Here is a 19,008-nt window from a genome sequence, read left to right as displayed (position 1 = left end):
AGTTTTGAGCATGACCAAAATTTTTCCGGGTGAGTCGCAGGAATTGCTCGCAGAGGTCCACGCAGAACACCAGTAGGAGCCCCGTAGCTGCCGCAAGTCACAGGCAGTTGACCCGCTTGCAGTACATAAGTTGCCCGTGGATCTATGTTTTTGCGCCGGAAGCACGTGTCATTTGCATGACATTATGCGGGACATCTGCCATATCAAATTCCTTAAGAGGAATTCCTTCACCGAGTTGTCAGCCCTCACTCGCCACCCATGCGCCTACACGCAGGTCAAACGGAGTGGACATAAGTAGAACGTAAATAGCACAGGTCCAGCAGGTAAAACGCATGCGAATTCTCAACTCGCCCAAATCCTTGTCCCCCTGCAAAAAATTCCTGCGTGCTCGAAAATCTCCACACGCATCACGCCTGTGTATCTTGTCCGGAAAGATGTGGCACGCAGGGCCAAAACTTGGCTGCGGGTACAGAGGACTTGCAACTCCAGGTATCTACGGGTGAGATACGTGCTAGGTACTGTCATGTGCGGGTCATCTTGTTGTTCCTCGCAAGTCGCACGTAAGGCTTGCCCAGAAAGGTGTGACACGGCCATGAACTGAAGAGGAACGACATTTCGTAAAGGAAATAAATTTAACAGGAACTCTGTTACTGCGGCGAATTACCCGGGAAAGTATAGGTTAATGGAAAACTGCGATTTTTAAACACAGCAATTGAATGGTTATCGAAATGAAGATATTTACCTGTTCCACAATTACCGCCTTGGAATCCTGGTCTACAAACACATTCTCCTGTCACATGGTGACAAAGGCCCCCAGCGTAACAGTCCGGACAGTCATTCGAACAATCCAGCCCATACTTCCTAGAGGGACAATCTGTGAAAAGGATAGTCCGTTCACCGCGTTTTCAAGATAAAATAATATTTTCCACGAAACAATTATCTGTGACATACAGTGCAAAGCGACAAAAGCACGTGAAAGAAAATATTAATTTTACCATACTTCTAAATATTTCAAGGAGCAAATATTGAGTTTATCACTTTTGAACGAGAAATAAAGAAAAAAAATACTGGTCAGTTGTCTTACCTCTGACAAAGAGCCTCATAATAGCGTGTTTTCCAGTTTCCCTGTTGCCGTCAATGTAGCATTCATAAATGCCTTCATCGGACTTCCTGACATCATTGAGGGTTACTGATGTCAAGCCACGCCAAGCAGTTATGACGTCATCTCCGTTGTGCCTCCAGACGAGGTCCCCTTGATTCAATCCGATTTTCATTTGTACTTCCAGGCTGATGGTTTCACCGACTCCGATTGTGTATGACAGCTTTTCTGCCCATACCTCAGAATTAGAATCTGGAATCAAGTCAAGAGATGACAATCTGACGTAGCATGCTTTATACAAAGGTTTGTTTTGTCGTTGTTGTTGCTTTTGTTGTCGTTGTCGTTGTTGTTACCTGATAAATTAAGACGTCAGGTAATTTTAATACAGGAAAGACGCTGGCAGCGGATAACTGCTGTGCATATTTACAGATAATGACCTAACTCGGATATGATCTTATATGTTTTAGAGTCGCTGGCAGCTTTCCGTTATATTTTCATCCAACCCAGAAGACTAATCTGGCCGCACGTGCCTACAAGAACTGCACAGGAAACACCGTGAAACTCTGTTTCTGCTGTCTGAATATATCATTCTAGTTGACATTACCATTATCATAAACTGTAGTTTCAATGAAGGAATATTTTCCTGTAATTTGATGACACAACGTTTAGTATTTAGAACCTTCCCATATTCCTTTGCCGGTAGGAAATGGTTTTTGAAAACAGAAGGCAAAAACAACAACAGAAAACAGACTTACTCCAGTAAACGGATGCAAGTTACGAGTACAACACCCACGTGTCATTCAGCCCACAACTCACATAATAGCCCACGTGTCATACAGCCCACGAGTCACACGTCCTGACTGCTCACCAGTCATACAACCCATCACGCGCTATCGAGACACTACGTGAGCATGGACCACAAGTAAAATATGCACATGAGTTTTACGGTCCACCAGCTCGACATCAGGCAAATTAGGCTTGGATCACGAGACCGACACTAGGCAAATAAGGCCCAAGAGCTAGACACTAGGCAAGAAAAGGCCACGTCTGACACTATCACCCCCCCCCCCATCTACCACGAGTCCGACACCACAAAAATGACCCAGTTAAGCAACAAAAGAGCGACACTAGGCATAAATCTCGCACTCGAGGGCCTTAATATCATTAAGGTCCTCAAGTGGTTCTGAAGTCAGAAAGGATGAACAGCGCACATTATATACATTAATGTAAAGTGCATGATTGTGCAAAGGCAATGTGTCATGATAATGGCATAAATGAAGAAATAAATGATGGAAATGCGGAATTCCGTTACTCTAACAGGCGCGAGGATGTTACTGCGGCCGCTCGCAGCGGCAGTTGCCTTTCCTCACCTCCCTCCTCTGCCCCGGAAATATTCAAGACTTACATTAATTTTGTATATGTGTGTTTGTCTGTGTGAGGAAATTTGACGGATTTCGCTAAAAGAGTGCACCAGATTTGTCCACTTCAATAAAAAACAACAAGAAAAGCACCCCAGTGTGCGTGTTTCTTCGACCTTAAGTATTGATGCCCCCCAACACAAACATACACACACACTTTACAAACTCGTCAGTTGACATGCCTTCATATACTTTGTGACTCTCCTTATGGCTAATGAACTCAATGCGGCATTTGATTCCCTTGATGATGATGAATTCTTTGATTTGTTTAGACGCTCCCCTTCGGAATTAAGTAGGAATAATTTACATTCGTCTGCTTTTTTTTTTTTTGATAACCTTATTGCCAATAATGTTAACTGATCTTCAAAAGATATATATAATGAATTTGATTTCAAATGACTCCACTCAAACTCCTTCTAAGCATGTCACTGTTGATCAATTTAAAGATTTTAAAACAGTTTTTCACAATGAAAATTTGCCATATTACGTATCAATACAGGGAGTATTAATGAACATTTTGATGAATTGAATTACAGATATTATTAGATAATCAGAATAAACATCAAATTTCTTTGTACAACAAGCTTATCAAAAAGGACTTTTTATTAATAAATGTATTTTCAGAATGGGTGATTTTAATTGATTTGATTAAGAGTGATGATAATACATCTCAAGAATTTCTGAAATGTTTTTGTCAACCTCCTCTTTGCCATTAATTTCGAAACCAACTCGTGTTACAAATCATTCCGCTACCCTTCTTGATAATATTTTTGCTACTTCTGTGTATATTTCAGATTCATTTATAATTTTATCTTAAAAACTGTGTTAATAAGTTTCATTTTTCTTCATCCAGACGTAGAGCTACACCAGAAATTTGGCTGGCCTTGGTGCTAGCTTAGATATGGCTGATTGGTCTAGTGTTTATGATACGGTGAGAATTTTCAGGGATAATTAATCAATATTTAGATGAATATATTCCTAGATTAAAAGATCAGTCAATTAATCATAAAATTTTTCCTAAATTTTCATGGATTACAAAATCTCTTCTTCGTTCAATGAATAGGAAAAATCGATTATATCATAAATTCAAAAATAAAAAAAACCTGAGAAGTCAACAAATAAAAACACCTCGTATAAAAATATTCTAACGAAGATTATACGGTTGGAAAAAAGAAAATATTATATGATTCAGTTAGAAAAATATAAACATGATATAAAAAATACATGGAAGGTGTTGAAACCGGCTATGAATATATCAAAAAAAGAAATCAAATGTTATAAAAATAAGATATGATGATAAAATTTTTCAAGATCCACATAATATATCCTATATTTTCAACTCTTTTTTTCAATGAGTGGAAAGAATTTGGCAGAAAAAATACCGCAGTCACATATACATTTTTCTAAATTCTTAGGTCAACCCAATTCCAGTTCTATTTTTTGGTCTTTCAACAACAAAATATGAAATAAAAGACATTGTTACTGCAATGAATAACAAGCGAAGTGCCGGTTATAACGATATCAGTAATTTTATTTTAAAGGGAATTATATCTTCAATTGCTGACCCACTTTCATATATTTTCATATACCATATTAAATGGTGTTTTCCAGATTTTATGAAAATAGCTAAGGTTTTCCCTTTATTCAAAAAAGGAGATGATTCTGATATAAGTAATTATAGACCGATTTCTTTGCTTTATCTTTATCTAAAATTTTGGAAAAATTGATATTTACAGGAATGTTTTTGAAATTCTCAATTTTAGTTTCGTCAGAAACATAGCACCATTCATGCCCTTTTAAAGTTTATTGACTACGCTACGCATACTTGATAATCATTCTCCTCTTATTGGTATCTTCGTGGACTTCTCTAAGGCCTTCCATACAATTAATCATGAAATATTACTTTATAGATTGTCTCATTATTAAATACGTGGGAAGGCCTTGGAGTGGTTCAGGAGTTACGTACAAAATCGAAAAAAAAATACGTATCTCTGAACGAGAACAACTCAAGTTTAGAATTCATAAAATGTGACGTCCCACAGGGTAGTTTAGTCGGACCTTAATTAGGACCTTTACTTTTTATCATTTATATTAATGACTTTTGCAGATCATCTGACATACTCTCATTTATACTTTTTGCTGATGGTTCAAATATTTTCTTTTCTCACCAAAATCCAGATACTCTTGTACGCATCGTTAATTCCGAATTGAGAAAGTAACTCAGTGGATAAGAGCTAATAAATTATCAATTAATCTCCAGAAAACTAAGTATATGCTTTTTAGCAATTCTATAGAAGATTTAGGCACAGATAATATTATTATTTTTGATGGCACTCTGTTAGAACAAGTATCTCATATAAAATTCCTTGGTATCACAGTGGACGATAAACTTTCATGGAGGCCGCATATTACTATTAAACATTTGTACAATAGTTTCACGTAATATTGGTATTATTAATAGACTCAAGTTTCATATTCCATTTCCTTCTTGTTGACGTTCTATTTTCCTAATTTTACCTTATCTTAATTACGGACTCCTAGCATGGGCTAATGTCCATCAAACTTTACTAGATAAGCTACTGTTATTAAAAAAAATATAAGATTTTAAAAATTAAAGATTTGTACTTTTTTTTTTCAACTTGGTCAGTTTATGTTTAATTACAATGTAAATGCAATTCCTAGTATTTTCATTTTCATGTTCCCACGGAACCAGTCTTTTCATAAATAAGTTATTCAGAAGTTTTATGAGTGGTTTACAATATAAAAGTTTTTGCTGTTTAGTGGACCTCTCAATTCTTTTTTTTTTTCAACTGAAGCATGACTTTGTTTTTTTTTTTTTTGCCAGTATGCGCTCTTATGTTTATCGGTATCATTTATCTATTGAAAAGGCAAATGTATGTGTTTATGATGTAATTCCTGATTTATTTTGTGTTATGTTTTGTTGAAAAAAGAAGAATGAAAATAAATGAATTGAATTGAGCTCAATGAATACACATTAAGAGATGTTGACGCACGCAAGTGCCGATGAAACCGCTCGAGCTCTTCCTAAAATGCATAATGGCGTGTAAAATGACCGGCAGTAATGCTTTAATCTTACAATTACGTAAAGTAATGCCAGTATAGTTTAAAAAGAAACTTTTCATTAAAAAAATGTTCTTATGTGTAAAGTATACAAATAAAAACATTCGGATGTTAAAATCAAGGAGTGTGTCCTTGTTACGAGAGACCATTTTACCAACAGATTTGTTGCTAAACACAGAGCCTTTTATAAGGCATTTTTTTTTCCACCACATAGTTTATTTTTGTCACCTGAAGCACATGAGATAAAAATTTCATGATAGCCTTTTTCATTATACCAACGCATTTGATCTTTACCATGAGGTGAGTTCAATTTGAACCTGTCAGTTATCTCTTAGGAAGCAAAACCAATTCTTTTTGGCGTCTATGCTACATACATGTTCAAAATTAATGTCAACATGTGCGACAAATAATGTGTAATTCATCGCATAGCAGTGAATTTCTTTGGCGCAGTATATTGCTCCACCTGAAAACATAGGCCCGAATTCACGAAGGTGGTACAAATGAAACCATGATTTAAACCATGGACAAAAACCACGGAGCGCCAAGTGTCGCATGGAGTAGTTCGTCGCATGGAGTATTTCGTTACGAAATCAGTCATTTCGTCGATGAAATGATTATTTTGTAAGGAAATGACAACATTTTGTAACAAAATGAACATTTCGTCCATGAAATGATAATTTAACGAAGCTGCCATTTTGTCGACGAAATGACTGATTTCGTAACGAAAGTTTCCGTGCGACACTTGGCTCTCAATGGTTTTTGTCCATGCGGTGGTTTGAACCATGGTTTCATTTGTACCACCTTCGTGAATTCGGGCCTCAATCAAATGTCAATGTCTCAAATATTTTGTGACCCTGCACCACAAAACCAGACATTGATATTTAGTTAAAGGCAGATATTAAAAGAGCAGATTAGAAGCTTTGAAATAATACATAACTCAAATAAAATGGACTCTCCTAATCTATGTACATATTGGAAAGAAAGCACACACCCTGGAAAGATGGGAACTGAGAAAAGAGGCTCTAAAGTAAAGCGTCTATTCAAGAGCTTAAACTCTCTAAACCGTGCTGGCTGTGCGATGAATGGGACACACAAAAAATGGACGCAAACCACCACACCAACTACAATGAAGGGATTATAACATTAAGCTGAAAGTGAGCATGGTCAATAAACACTTTCTGTTCATAACAAATGCTAATTTTCAAGGCGGTAGCACTATCTATTAAAAAATTATTAGAGTTTAAAGTGAAGGGGGTGCAGGGGATTTTAAAGAAATGAAACCGGACCTCTGAAGACGTACCTATTTATCGCACTACTCTACAGAAAAACTCTATAGATAAACTACTGAAAACACACTTTATAATTCCTTTGATGACCCCAAACTTACGAATAATGAAGACGAATAATAGCTCTTTCAGAAAGCATGGAAAACTCAGAATTGACTTGGTTGACCTGTTTCACCATTTTCAGGTCTTCACGCAAAATCAAGGGCTGTGACTTTTTGTTCGTTTTGTGATGCACTGTCACATTTAGACATTCTAAGGTGCGTATTGCGGTTACATAGATGCAGGGTTATGAGAAAAAAAAAAGGAAATGGCAGCCATTTTAGACACCATTTTTTATTTCTGAAAGTGCTTGATTGCTTTATGCGTGTTTCAAGGTCTCTGAATAAGTATTATATTTGGTTCCTTGTGACTCAAAACGTATATTTCGACATTCCTAGCGTGTTCATGTGAAATCTAAAAAATTATGGAAAAAAAAATCAGGGAATGGCGGCCATACATGAGGGGCGATACATAATTATCATTATCCTCTTCCCGAGATGGAAAAAAGTCTTGCTTTTTTGATAGACAATTGTCCAAATATCACCCACATGTGCATCAGAGCGTTGAATTTCACATCTGAAAATGCAAAACCTCCCTCGATATGGAGGGGGATATCTCTTTCATCAGATTCACCCCCCCCCACCTCATGAAAACAGATCGACACCGCTGACAATTATGATGTTTGAACACCGATCAATTTCCCCTCATTGGACTATGAATTGCATGTTTTTGATAAGAAAAAAAAATAACCACACTCCTCCCCGTCACATTTACTCACTCTATCATTATGCATAAGGGAGTTACCATCCATTTGAGGTAATGGAAGCGACATTTCAGACAACCACGTTACATAAGCCATAAACATAATATCAAAAATTTATACAAATATCCTTAATTGGTCAAAATCGGTCATGCATTGATTAATTCGTAACTTATAACGTCGATGTGAGGTAAATTGTCAATGAATATTACTATGAAGATTATAGACATAGTGATTTCACGATAGAAGATTGCATGAAATGCCAATTGCGTATTATAGAATCCAAATTTTCGGGGACCTCGATCCTCCTGCGTCCCCCTTTATGAAACATTATTAAGAGGAATGCGATTGTTAATAACTATCACTGTAAATATATTTGCATTTTCATTCCTAAGGAAGGGGGGGGGGGGGGGACACCCGAGATTTGGATTCTGATAAATAGCAAATAGCATTCAATGCATTCCTCTATCGTGACATTACAATCGTGACTATCAGTGCCAATACGCAGATCAAATAAAATAATTATGATCGAATAACTCTTACCACCTCGGTACTCGTTGATCATGACCACCTTTTCTCTTCTGCCCTTGTAGCTCACCGCTGTCTCGAAAGCTCCGGCTCTGGCATCCCCTCCAGATTGCTGGTTGAAATACGCACGTAAGATGAGCAATGGTGAAATATATTTTACAATATCTGTGCCTTCTGGTAAACCTGAATCCTGCCATTCTTGGCCGTCTTCAGTCACCCCATGTCCGGTCTCCCCCGGTCCGGTGTCCACCTCTCGCCCGATGTAATGCTCGATTGAAGGATGGCTATGGTCTTCCATCATATAGACGCCGATGTAATTGTTTGCTGTATCGGAAACTCCAGCATAGTGATTGAGAGTCACTGTATCAGCAATGTGCACTGGAATTAAATCCCCAAATCAAAATTACTTCTTGGAAAAAACAGACGGAAGAGGTATATCTAGAAACTGTTTAATGTTGCGTTTTCCTGTGGCAGATGATTTTACTGATAAATCACAAATTTGCGGCCAAGATCCTGAGGGATACACGTAGGCATTGGGTCTAGGAACACCACCCCCTGGAAAACCACCCTCCGGATAACTACCACCCGGATTATTACCCCCCAGGAAAATTCCCCCCTAGGGCAACTACCCCCCGGACAACTACCCTCCAAGGGCAATTACCCTCCAGGGTAATTACCCCCTAGGACAACTACCCCCCGGACAACTACCCTCCTAGGGCAATCACCCCCCAGGGCAATTCCCCCTTAGGAAAACTACCCCCTGGATAACTACCCCTCGGATAACTACCCCTGGATAACTACCCCCTCGGATATCTACCCCCTGGATAACTACCCCTCGGAGAACTACCCCCTGGGTAACTACCCCCCGGAGAGCTACCCTCTGGATAACTACCCCCGGAGAACTACCCCCTGGGTAACTACCCCCCGGAGTACTACCCCCTGGGTAACTATCCCCCGGATAACTACCCCCCGGATAACTACCCCCCCCCCGGATAATTACCCCCCGGATAATTACCCCCCGGATAATTACCCCCCGGATAATTACCCTCCGGATAACTACCTCCCCCCCCCCCAGATATTACACCAGGATAATTATCCCCAGGTTAACTACCCCCTCCTCCCATAACTAGACCCCAGATAACTTCCACCCGATAACTACCCCCTCCGATAACTCCCCATGGATGATTACCCCGGATAAGTAGGCCTACAACTCTCTCTCCCCTAAAAGGAAAATTGCCCCCAGGACAGTGCACCACGTCAGTTACCCCCTGGATAACTACCTCCCGGGTCATTCCCCCCCCCAACTCTTACTTTTAATAAAAAGAATATTATTACTACAGGAAACGAAGTTCTTTGTATCATTCGCCAGGAATCACGGAGATGCCATACTGATACTTCATCTTATGAAAACAACATCTTAAGGATTTACGATTTGTATCGTTTGCATTTAGGACGATTTATGTACAAGCTTAATTTCTCTCTTCTGTATTTTGACTCTATGTTCATCAAAAACGAAACTGTCCCTGCCTACCCTACCCGGTAATCCAGTAAATGTCAATGCCTTTAACCAAAACTATTTTTGCTAAATCTGTATTTTCTTTTACTGTTCCGTTTCTCTTGATAGTAGTATAAAAGAAGTTTTAAGTTTGAATGCCTTTACCATTGAACTAAAGACATTTTGAAGAAATGTTACACCTCACTTTTTGCAATATTTGTTTTTAACCACAATCGTCTATCGTTTACCACAACTCCATGTAACACTTCTTTATTTTGAGGAGCTTCTCATGCCTCACGTGCCCTTGTTTTGACCCATCATCTTCCTCTTCCCTCTCGCTTTTCTCTGTCCATGTACCGTGAAGGTAGTCTATTCCTGTCATTCATTACTCACATTTCCTCTTTCTCTCATTACAAGGGATTTATCTCGTGTGTGTTCATGTGCAGTGCACTCCCGTTATGACGAAATGCTCAGGACCGGCGGTTGTTGTTGTTTTTTTCGTTTTAACGAAATTTCGTTACAACCGAACAATTATAATAATATTATGCAATGTATAACGAAAAGAAGGAAACCACGCATATAAAAAAAAGATTCTGTTTGTTGAATCATCATCATACGCTGGAAAGCTATGTGAAATGGGAGAGTACCTTTATTTCGTTTAAATATTACATTTTAAAAAGAGCATAAAGTTGATTGTGTTGTCACACATGTGTAGAAAATGACGGTGTAGGATTTGGTTACAGTTCGCTATTCCAAAGGTTCTTTACTTACTTAAGTACGTTACTCCGAAGGCTCCTTATTCCGAAGTTTCGCCATTCCCGGGATTCCGATTGTTTGGTTATCTGAAGGTTCGCATTTCCGAAAAATCATTATTCCGAAAGTTCATGATATAGATTGAAATGATATATTGTTCATTTTCCGAAGGTTCGTCGATCTGAAAATGAAATGAGGTTCGTCATTCTGAAGGTTAATTACAAATCAAAAAAAAAAATGAGAAAGGTTCACTATTCAGAAAGTCCGTTGTTCCGAAGGCTTTTTCATTCGAAAATGAAATAAAGTTCGTTATTCCGAAGAAATTTTGTTAATGAAAAAAAAATGAGAAAGGTTACTTATTTCGAAGATTTATTTATCTTAAGACGATTATAAGGATTGCAATTCTTAAGTTTTGTTAGTCTACTCACCTTTTTCCACCATGGATTAACGATTCTTTTTGTAATGTTCCGATTAACGAACGTTTTGAATTCCTATCATTTTTTGGACTAACGAACCGTATAAGAATAAGAATAAGAACCATATTTTATTATCGGATTAACGAACCTTTGGAATAACGCCAAAATGTGCTTAGTATTTCATTTCCGAACTATTACGGACATTTAGTTGTATCAGAATCTGTGTGTTTTGTATCAAAGGACTTCGGAACAATGAAACAAACCTCATCTGAATTCAGATTATTGTATTACAATAACGCCAAGTTCCCCTCGGAAACTGTGCGTGATACACGGAGTGAACATACAATGATGTGAAGCGTTCGCTCATGCATGCAGAGACGCTATAAAAATGCTTGTTCCGCTACGCATTTTCGAATGCGATCCGCATTTCGTTGTAACGGAGCACATTTCTTTTGTTTTTCTTTTGTCAGTGGCGCTCAGAAAAGACTTCGTGATAACGAAAATTTTGTTATATCCGTCTTCGTTATAAGCGAATTTTGTACCATAGACTTTAATGGCGACAATTTTGGGACCAGAAGTTTTGCTTCGTTATAACGAAATTTCGTTATAATCGTGTTCATTGTAACGGGAGCACACTGTATGTACTTCGTCTCTGTCTTAATTTGCTTTCTTTGCATTGTTTCATCAATTTTGTAACTGTTTTACTATTTTACCGTTAACGCTCATTTCAAAATTGCCCTACTGCATCATTGGGCATTAACAACTAGTATATATATCATGGATGCGGGAAAAGATTGTCACTTCCTTGGTATGATCACCGCAGAGCATTACCTCCCTTGACAATTACTCCTTATTAAAATTAGGTTCCAAACAATCACCCCTCTTGCAATAACTCTCCCCCCCCCCGAAAATTACGTCTCTCATTGTCATTTTCGAACAACGTTTGCTATTTGAATTGAAAAAACAAAACAAATTTTTTTCATATCGTCTGGTTTTGGTCGAGACCTAACTTCAGGTTTTTAACATCTTTTGGGTGAGATAATTAGAAACCCCTTACGAAATATTAAAGAGCATGTTATTCCAAGAAGGATTTAGTCTTAAAATGGCTGGGATAAAGCAGAGCAGCCCTAATGTAAAAAAGATTCTGTCAACTACAACTCTCTATAGATCTATTCAAAAAGAGGGTGCAGGACAAAAGACTTCGGTAACAACTAGGGGTGTTTTGTAAAAAAATAGAAGAAAAACAAGAAAAAGAAATACCGTTAAACTCGTAATATTTTACTCTTTCTAATCAGACTAGCTTATATTTGAACTGGATTTCCCCTTAAAGTGTCGAGAACATTTAATTTGAAAACTATCACAATTCTACTTGTATGTAAAATAAGCTGTAATTTTACTCAAATGACAGATTAGGGCACCGTTTGTTAAAAGTTGCCAGTTATGACATCTTGTTAGTCTCTAATGATTTCAATAAAACCATGGGTTCTGCTTGATTGATAAGCTCGAGTCACTGACTTGTTACCATGGACCTGCTTTGATCGACCTACAACGATTGGTAATTGTGTGGAACTGACAGCTTGTCAGGACTGATAACTTTCATAAAACCGTGCCCGGATCCTATCAGAAACTATGGCTTTATATCGAAGGGTCCCTCGCTAACGTTAAGGGAATATATGAATTGCAGTGAAATCAACTCTCCTTTTCTTATGTTTATCGTCTAATGTGTTATAATGGTAGAAAATGACAAGCCCAAAGAGTAAATGATGACAGTGTAAGAGAAAGGTGCATTAATGTGGGGCCTACATGAGCTCAGTACAGTTATGAACTTATGGAAAAATTATAACGGGTGTATGGTAACTTTCGGGGGGAGAGGGGAGGGAGGGTTGTCCAGTGGGTAAGTATCAGGAGGGGGCGGGGGGGGGGGGTCGGGGTATGGTGGGGGGGGGGGGCTATCTCGGGGTGGTAATCCGGGTGGTAGTTATCCTGGGGGTAGTTATCCGGGGGGTAGTTACCCAGGGGGTAGTTATCCGGGGGGTAGTTACCCAGGGGGTAGTTCTCCGGGGGGGTAGTTATCCAGGGGGTAGTTACCCAGGGGGTAGTTATCCGGGGGGGGGGGGGGGTAGATGTCCTAGGGGTAATTGCCCTTGGGGGTAGTTGCCCTAGGAGGGTAGATGACCGGGTGGTAGTTATCCTAGGGGGTAATGGCCCTGGAGGGTGATTGCCCTAGGAGGGTAGTTGTCCGGGGGGTAGTTGCCCTAGGGGGGAATAGACCTGGGGGGTAATTATCCGGGTGGTAGTTATCCGGAGGGTAGTTGCCCAGGGGGTAAGTGCCCGGATACGGTACGGCATTTGAACGCAACACTCGACGACTTGTGCTGCCATTATGTGATGTTGATCACAATTGCACGTTGATTGAAACATACATGCATGCATCTCCTATCATTACACATTAGTGAAACGAGTTGTAATTATTAAAAAGAGGCCATTATTTGTAAATTGACTAATTCATTCAGCATGTGTTCGTGATCAACGTCGTCAAATATGTAAGCACCTTGTTATTTTGATTATTTTTTTTTTCAAATATGGCTGACCGAAGTCAATCACAAAACATAATAAATCAAGCTCTACATCAGGGTGTGCGGCGTTTGTTTGTAAAACGTAATGAGCCGCGACAGCAGTCTTTCTTTACTCTTTCGAAACTATAACGTTCATGGGCCATAAATATATAAATTCAGTCATTATCCAAGCTCAAGATCCATTCATTCCACTTTAGCTTCAAGTTGATTAGCAAAGATTGATTTGATCCAGACGCGAAACATCGAAATTTCGTTGGTCACTAGACATTGCTGGATGAAAGTAGATAATTGTTTATTATTTCATGTTTCACTACACAGTAATGTAGCTTGTTACCATGAAAAATGATGAGTCGATTATATCATCACATAGATTGTTCTCAACAGATTACAATGAAATCTCATTCAATAGCAAAAGGTGACTTTTTAATAGTTAGAAGTAAACTTCTTAATCATTGACAAAAATCATAAAATTAGTAACAGTGGTTGTGTACAGCCAAATGTGAAAGCCTTGAAGAATTGAAGACTCGACTTTACTCCATACCTTGACACTGGGGACCATACCAGCCTGTATCACAGCCTCCTTGACCGTCACAGGAACCAGTCACTGGGTCACATTGGTTGGACGACGCACAGTGACACGTCTGGGTGCAGTCCGCGCCATACATACCGGCAGCACATCCTTGATAACGTAAAGGAGAACTTTTACGAGCTTCTTCACAATCTTCTTCACAATTTTTGTTTTTCCAAACATGATTATTATGATGGACGTATACGGGACACAAAGTATAATAAGGAATATACACGAATATTATCTGGTAACTAGTAGAACTGGTATTAGTATAAAAGGAGTGCACAGATGATTTTAGCATAACTTTACCAAGAAACGTGATCACGACAAAATTAATGCAAAGGGATGGACGACAAACAAACGGGAGGAAATATTTTGGCAAGTATAATATGATTGTTATAGGAATATAAAACCCAGCGTACAGTACAGTGGAGGAAATGAAAACAGGCGTGTGTACCGTATTGGGTGATGCACCCCCCCCCCCCTTTTGGGTTCTTTATTATCAGGACTGGTATGTGTTTACTTGTTAGTTCGTGTATCATTTTCTTCCCTGTTTTTATGTTTTGCATATTGTTGTGTATTTTTCTTGAACAATTAATGTTAATACACTTTGAAGAGGAATTGTGAAGGAGAATTTCAAAAGAAGCGCATGGATTTTATCGATTACCTGTACTGCAGTCGAGTCCTGACCAACCAGCTGCACAAGAGCATCCATACGGGTCTGGAAGGCAGAATAGCGCCCTCTGGCAGTCATTGTTGGCGGAGTTGATATCCATGCATGAAACCGCGCAGTTCTTTCCCACATAGCCGGATGGGCAAGCTGCCACGATTACATGGCGAATACATCCTTTCAACTTGTGAACGCATGAATGTAAATCTTTAAAAGTCGTTATTATTCGATCGCTTTAAGAAGCAGAGTGGGGTATTACTGAGGCCGGTAGGCTACATCTGCTTGTAACATATAATAGACCCAAGTGTCGGTTCGATGAAAGTTTTTTGCCAACCGAAAGTTATTCGTGACCCACTTTATCACAATAACAACATGATTTTAAGAGGAAATCCACCCCAAAAATAAATAAACTTTTAAAGAAAGAGAAATTTACTTCCTACAGAACGATACAAAAATGACAGAAATCAGATGAAAAAATAAGGAAAGTATGACATTTTAAAATTTTACACTCTTCGGAACACATTTCTTGACCAGTCCTTACGAATTTTCAAATGGGCGAGTTGATGATATGTCATATCCTTTGCAATTTGTCATATAATAATGTTATTTATGGAAAATTTGGAAAATTTGTTATTTTTAACTAATACCAGAAATAGCATGTTCCAATACCACGATGTATCAGAGTAAACAGTTATCTTTCTTTTTTTATTTTGGGTGGTTTTTGAGGCAAGATTATAATTCATAAAGCTGAAAATAGATTTTTGTCACTTGCGTTTACGAAATAAATTAGTAAGAAATTGTGAGACCATGACATTGTCAACGTGCTGATTTGAACATTCATAACGACTGGTCAAGAAATGTTTTCCGAAAAATTGTAAAATATGATGTCATAACTCCCTTATATCTTATCCGATTGTTATCACTTTTGCATGTTTTTGCAGTGATTTTTTTCTCTTTTATTTATTTGAAATTGATAAAATTTGGAGTTGGATTTCTTCTTTAACTATACGCGTAAATACGTACATTGAGTGAGTATTTTGTTTCTGCGTTGTGCATTCAGCTGGAAGAAGAATGACGGCAGACTTTGCGCTTTGTATGAGAATGACATTCTCGAAGAAATCCAGGCCGCTTGGAGAAAATTACAGAAACCGAATCGGTGACATAATTAACTTTGCCACTTATCTTTTGAGAGAGTCAGTGACAGAGGGAGGGGGAGAGAGGAAAGAGAGAAAAAAGCTTTTTCTAGATGTTTATATCAGCAAAAAAAAAAAAATCTTTATTTTCCATTCTACAAAATACATTCCTTACAAATGACATTTATAAAAAAAATATCAAGATTAAATGAAAGGTTTACCTGAAGATTGATATCACATACTCACAAATTTCACAGTGATCACCCATGAATCCAGGCGGACAAACACAGCGCCCGCTATTGTCGTCACAGATTCCTCCATTGTAGCACGTCGGGCAGGTATACTTACAATTTGGACCCCAGAGGTTATCCAAACAACCTGGATTTTCATGTTGAAGAGATGATAATGTTGTTTATGCGAACAGTATCTGCCAGTGTTTTAGTTTTCGTTCTTTTTATTTTGTTGCCAACAATGACCTACAAGAAAAATTCCTTCATATTATCATTATTGGAATAGAGTGCGAGATATCAGCGGATGTTTGATCGACTGGGACAAATGCAAATATTATAAAAGATTGATTGCAGGTGATAATCAAAATATATCTTACCTTTGAAACATTAGAATTTCAGCAGAGTCATGACACATTGTCATGAACGTTCATCAGAATAATTTTGACCTTTACACCCATAAGAGTAATAATAATAATAATGACATTTTTAAACTGATTGCAATGTATCATAATATATCATTCTATCTGATTATAATGTATTAAAAAATGCTCGAACTAAACAGGACTTTAAACTGAATCCTGCCAATATTGATGCGAATGTGAGATGAATAAAACAAAGTATATCATACGTTTCAGCCAGAGACGTCGAACCGTTTTTATGATGGGGGGGGGGGGGGGGGGGGGGGGGGGGGGGGGGGGGGGGGGGGGGGGGCTTGGTCTGTTCGAGGGCTGGGGGGTATGCTCCCTCTCACACGAAGGAAGATCAAAAATTAACTCTTTTGATGCGCACTTTTCGTATTTTTTTTTAAATATTTGTCCTATCAAAAAAGCAAGAAAAATGAATATTCACAGAAATGTGAATGAGCAAAGTGCAGCATCTGAGTTCATGTTCCTCGTGTCAGTCGTCATTGTGTACATGTGGAAGCAGACGGGGGGGGGGGGAGGGAGGGCAGGAAGAAATGTTTGCATTTGTGTAGGGCCCCATTTCACTATCTCTCTTCTTTCGTTCTTTAAAACAACAACAACAACATTTTTATAACTGAAATTTAACAATCTGGTGCACATATCGGGTTAAATGTTTGAACAATTTTCTATAAAAAAGGAAGACATTTTCAACATTTCTGAAAATTGTGTGTGTGTGTGTGGGGGGGGGGGGGGCAAAATAACATAATCTTATGTTTTCCCTCACCATATTTGCCCCCCCCCCCCCCCCACCCAGGATCGAAGCCCCTGGTTACAACAACTGAAGATAAGGAAAATGCATATAAAAGTGGTAATGTTCAAGATTTACCTCGAACTATCAGTCTAATGATTCCACCTCTTTCAGGCATGTCGTTGTAGTAGTAGTGATGCACGCCAGCCATTGATTTGCTTGCCTTACTGATGTACAGCTCACCAGTTGACACGGAAGCGGAAAGGTCTGTCTGACCGTTGAGCATCCAGACGAGCGATCCTGTGCCAGTTTCCACAGCATTCATGACGAGGCGTACATCTTCGTCAATGCTGGCAGTTACCGTCAATTTTATATTGGGAGTGAAATGGGCTGTATTTACAACAAAGACGACGAAATCTATCATCCGACTTGCCGACAGCCACCTTCCAATACACACGCTCGACCGTGAGTACAACTTGCAAAGATAAACGTCACATTAAATTCAAATTAAATGTTTAGTATATTTGTGATAACTCAGAGTCATTGAGATTAAAAAAAAAAATTGTGCTCCGCATTTACGTTGGACCAGAAAAGACACCCCATAAAGCATAATTGAGTTATCAGTTTGAGTTTTTATTGGTTATCATGTCGCAATGTGAATGTTAATGTAATACGCTCTGACAGCTCCAACGGATCATTACTTGCCAATACTTCTAGTGGGGGGCGCAAGGGATTTTTGTTTCAAATTTTTCCAAAACCAAAATTTGGCACACATGTAGCCCAAACCATACTACATTGTATTTCGATTTTTGATGGGCGCCAAAAAGGGCGTCCTCTGGGGCGGCCATATTGGCAAAATCCAATATGGCCGCCATATAGGTTTAAAGGTCACTTGCATTTGAAAACATAAAAGGGTTACAATCATTTAAAAAGTCAGGTTAAGAGGTTTTCTGGGTCAAGGAATTCGAATCTGAAGTTGTTTTTATGGTCTGAAGTCAATATTTCCCACGGAAAGGTCACCTTAAGGTCATTTAGGGGTCAAGTCATCGTATTCATAACAGTTTATTGACAAAAAAAAAATGGCTTGCCCATGGTCAATATTCCAGGAATGCAAGCCTTAGTAATAAAATTGCAGTTGTCGACGCCTGAAAAAAAAAGGCGTATTTCTTGTGAAGGGCGACCTCCGGGGCGGCATATTTGCAAAATCCAATATGGCTGCCACCTACGTTTAAAGGCCAGTATAACAATTAAAAACCTTTAAAGTGTTAACAATAATGTGAAAAGTCAGCTTTAGAGGTTTTATGGGTCAAGGAATATTCGATTCTGAAGATTGTATGGTCTGATGTCAACTTTTCCTTATAAGGTCTCCCTAAAGGTCATTTGGGGTCAAACCATTATATTCACAATAGGTAATTTAGAAAATGGCTTGCCTATAGTCAATATAGGAGGAATGCCAGCCCTGCTAATAGAATTGCAGTTGTTGAGGGCTGTGGGAGAGGGAGAGGGAGAGGGAGAGGGAGAGGTGGGATTTCTCACGAGTAACATCAATATATCTGCTTTCGTGTTAAGATTTCAAACACTAGGTATACACTCATGAATTATAATAGGAACCCCTTTCTGAGAGTAATTAGTTTCAAGGTATCTTACTCAGATCCTTATTTCACAATTAATTTTGAAGACTTGGTAACCCTTCAATTTCATTTTTAATTATTATTATTATTATTATTATTATTATTATTATTATTATTGTCTATTCGGCTTTCAATCACAAATATCATAGTACATATTTCGAAATCAGAACATA

At 38.5% G+C, this 19,008-nt stretch overlaps 1 protein-coding gene across 1 annotated transcript in view; it reads right to left on the bottom strand.

Annotated features, from left to right (window-relative positions):
• LOC139709452 (uncharacterized) overlaps positions 1–19,008 on the bottom strand; it is a gene marked incomplete at its 3' end in the record, with an annotated part of 51,936 nt that overhangs the window by 22,616 nt on the left and 10,312 nt on the right. Inside the window, exons 3-9 of the mRNA XM_071621419.1 lie at positions 17,343–17,594; positions 16,069–16,200; positions 14,687–14,839; positions 13,993–14,130; positions 8,227–8,589; positions 1,085–1,351; positions 743–874 (exon numbers count right to left, since the gene is read on the bottom strand). Coding sequence (XP_071477520.1) covers positions 743–874; positions 1,085–1,351; positions 8,227–8,589; positions 13,993–14,130; positions 14,687–14,839; positions 16,069–16,200; positions 17,343–17,594 — 1,437 coding nt within the window. The remainder of the gene's footprint in view (positions 1–742; positions 875–1,084; positions 1,352–8,226; positions 8,590–13,992; positions 14,131–14,686; positions 14,840–16,068; positions 16,201–17,342; positions 17,595–19,008) is intronic.

This window comes from Diadema antillarum, unplaced genomic scaffold (assembly GCF_040938485.1).
Source record: "Diadema antillarum isolate AM-2024a unplaced genomic scaffold, OU_Dant_1.0 seq00001436_RagTag, whole genome shotgun sequence".
Taxonomy (NCBI): Eukaryota; Metazoa; Echinodermata; class Echinoidea; order Diadematoida; family Diadematidae; genus Diadema; species Diadema antillarum.
Note: the sequence above shows the minus strand (reverse complement) of the source record. Positions and strands in the feature narration are given on the sequence as shown.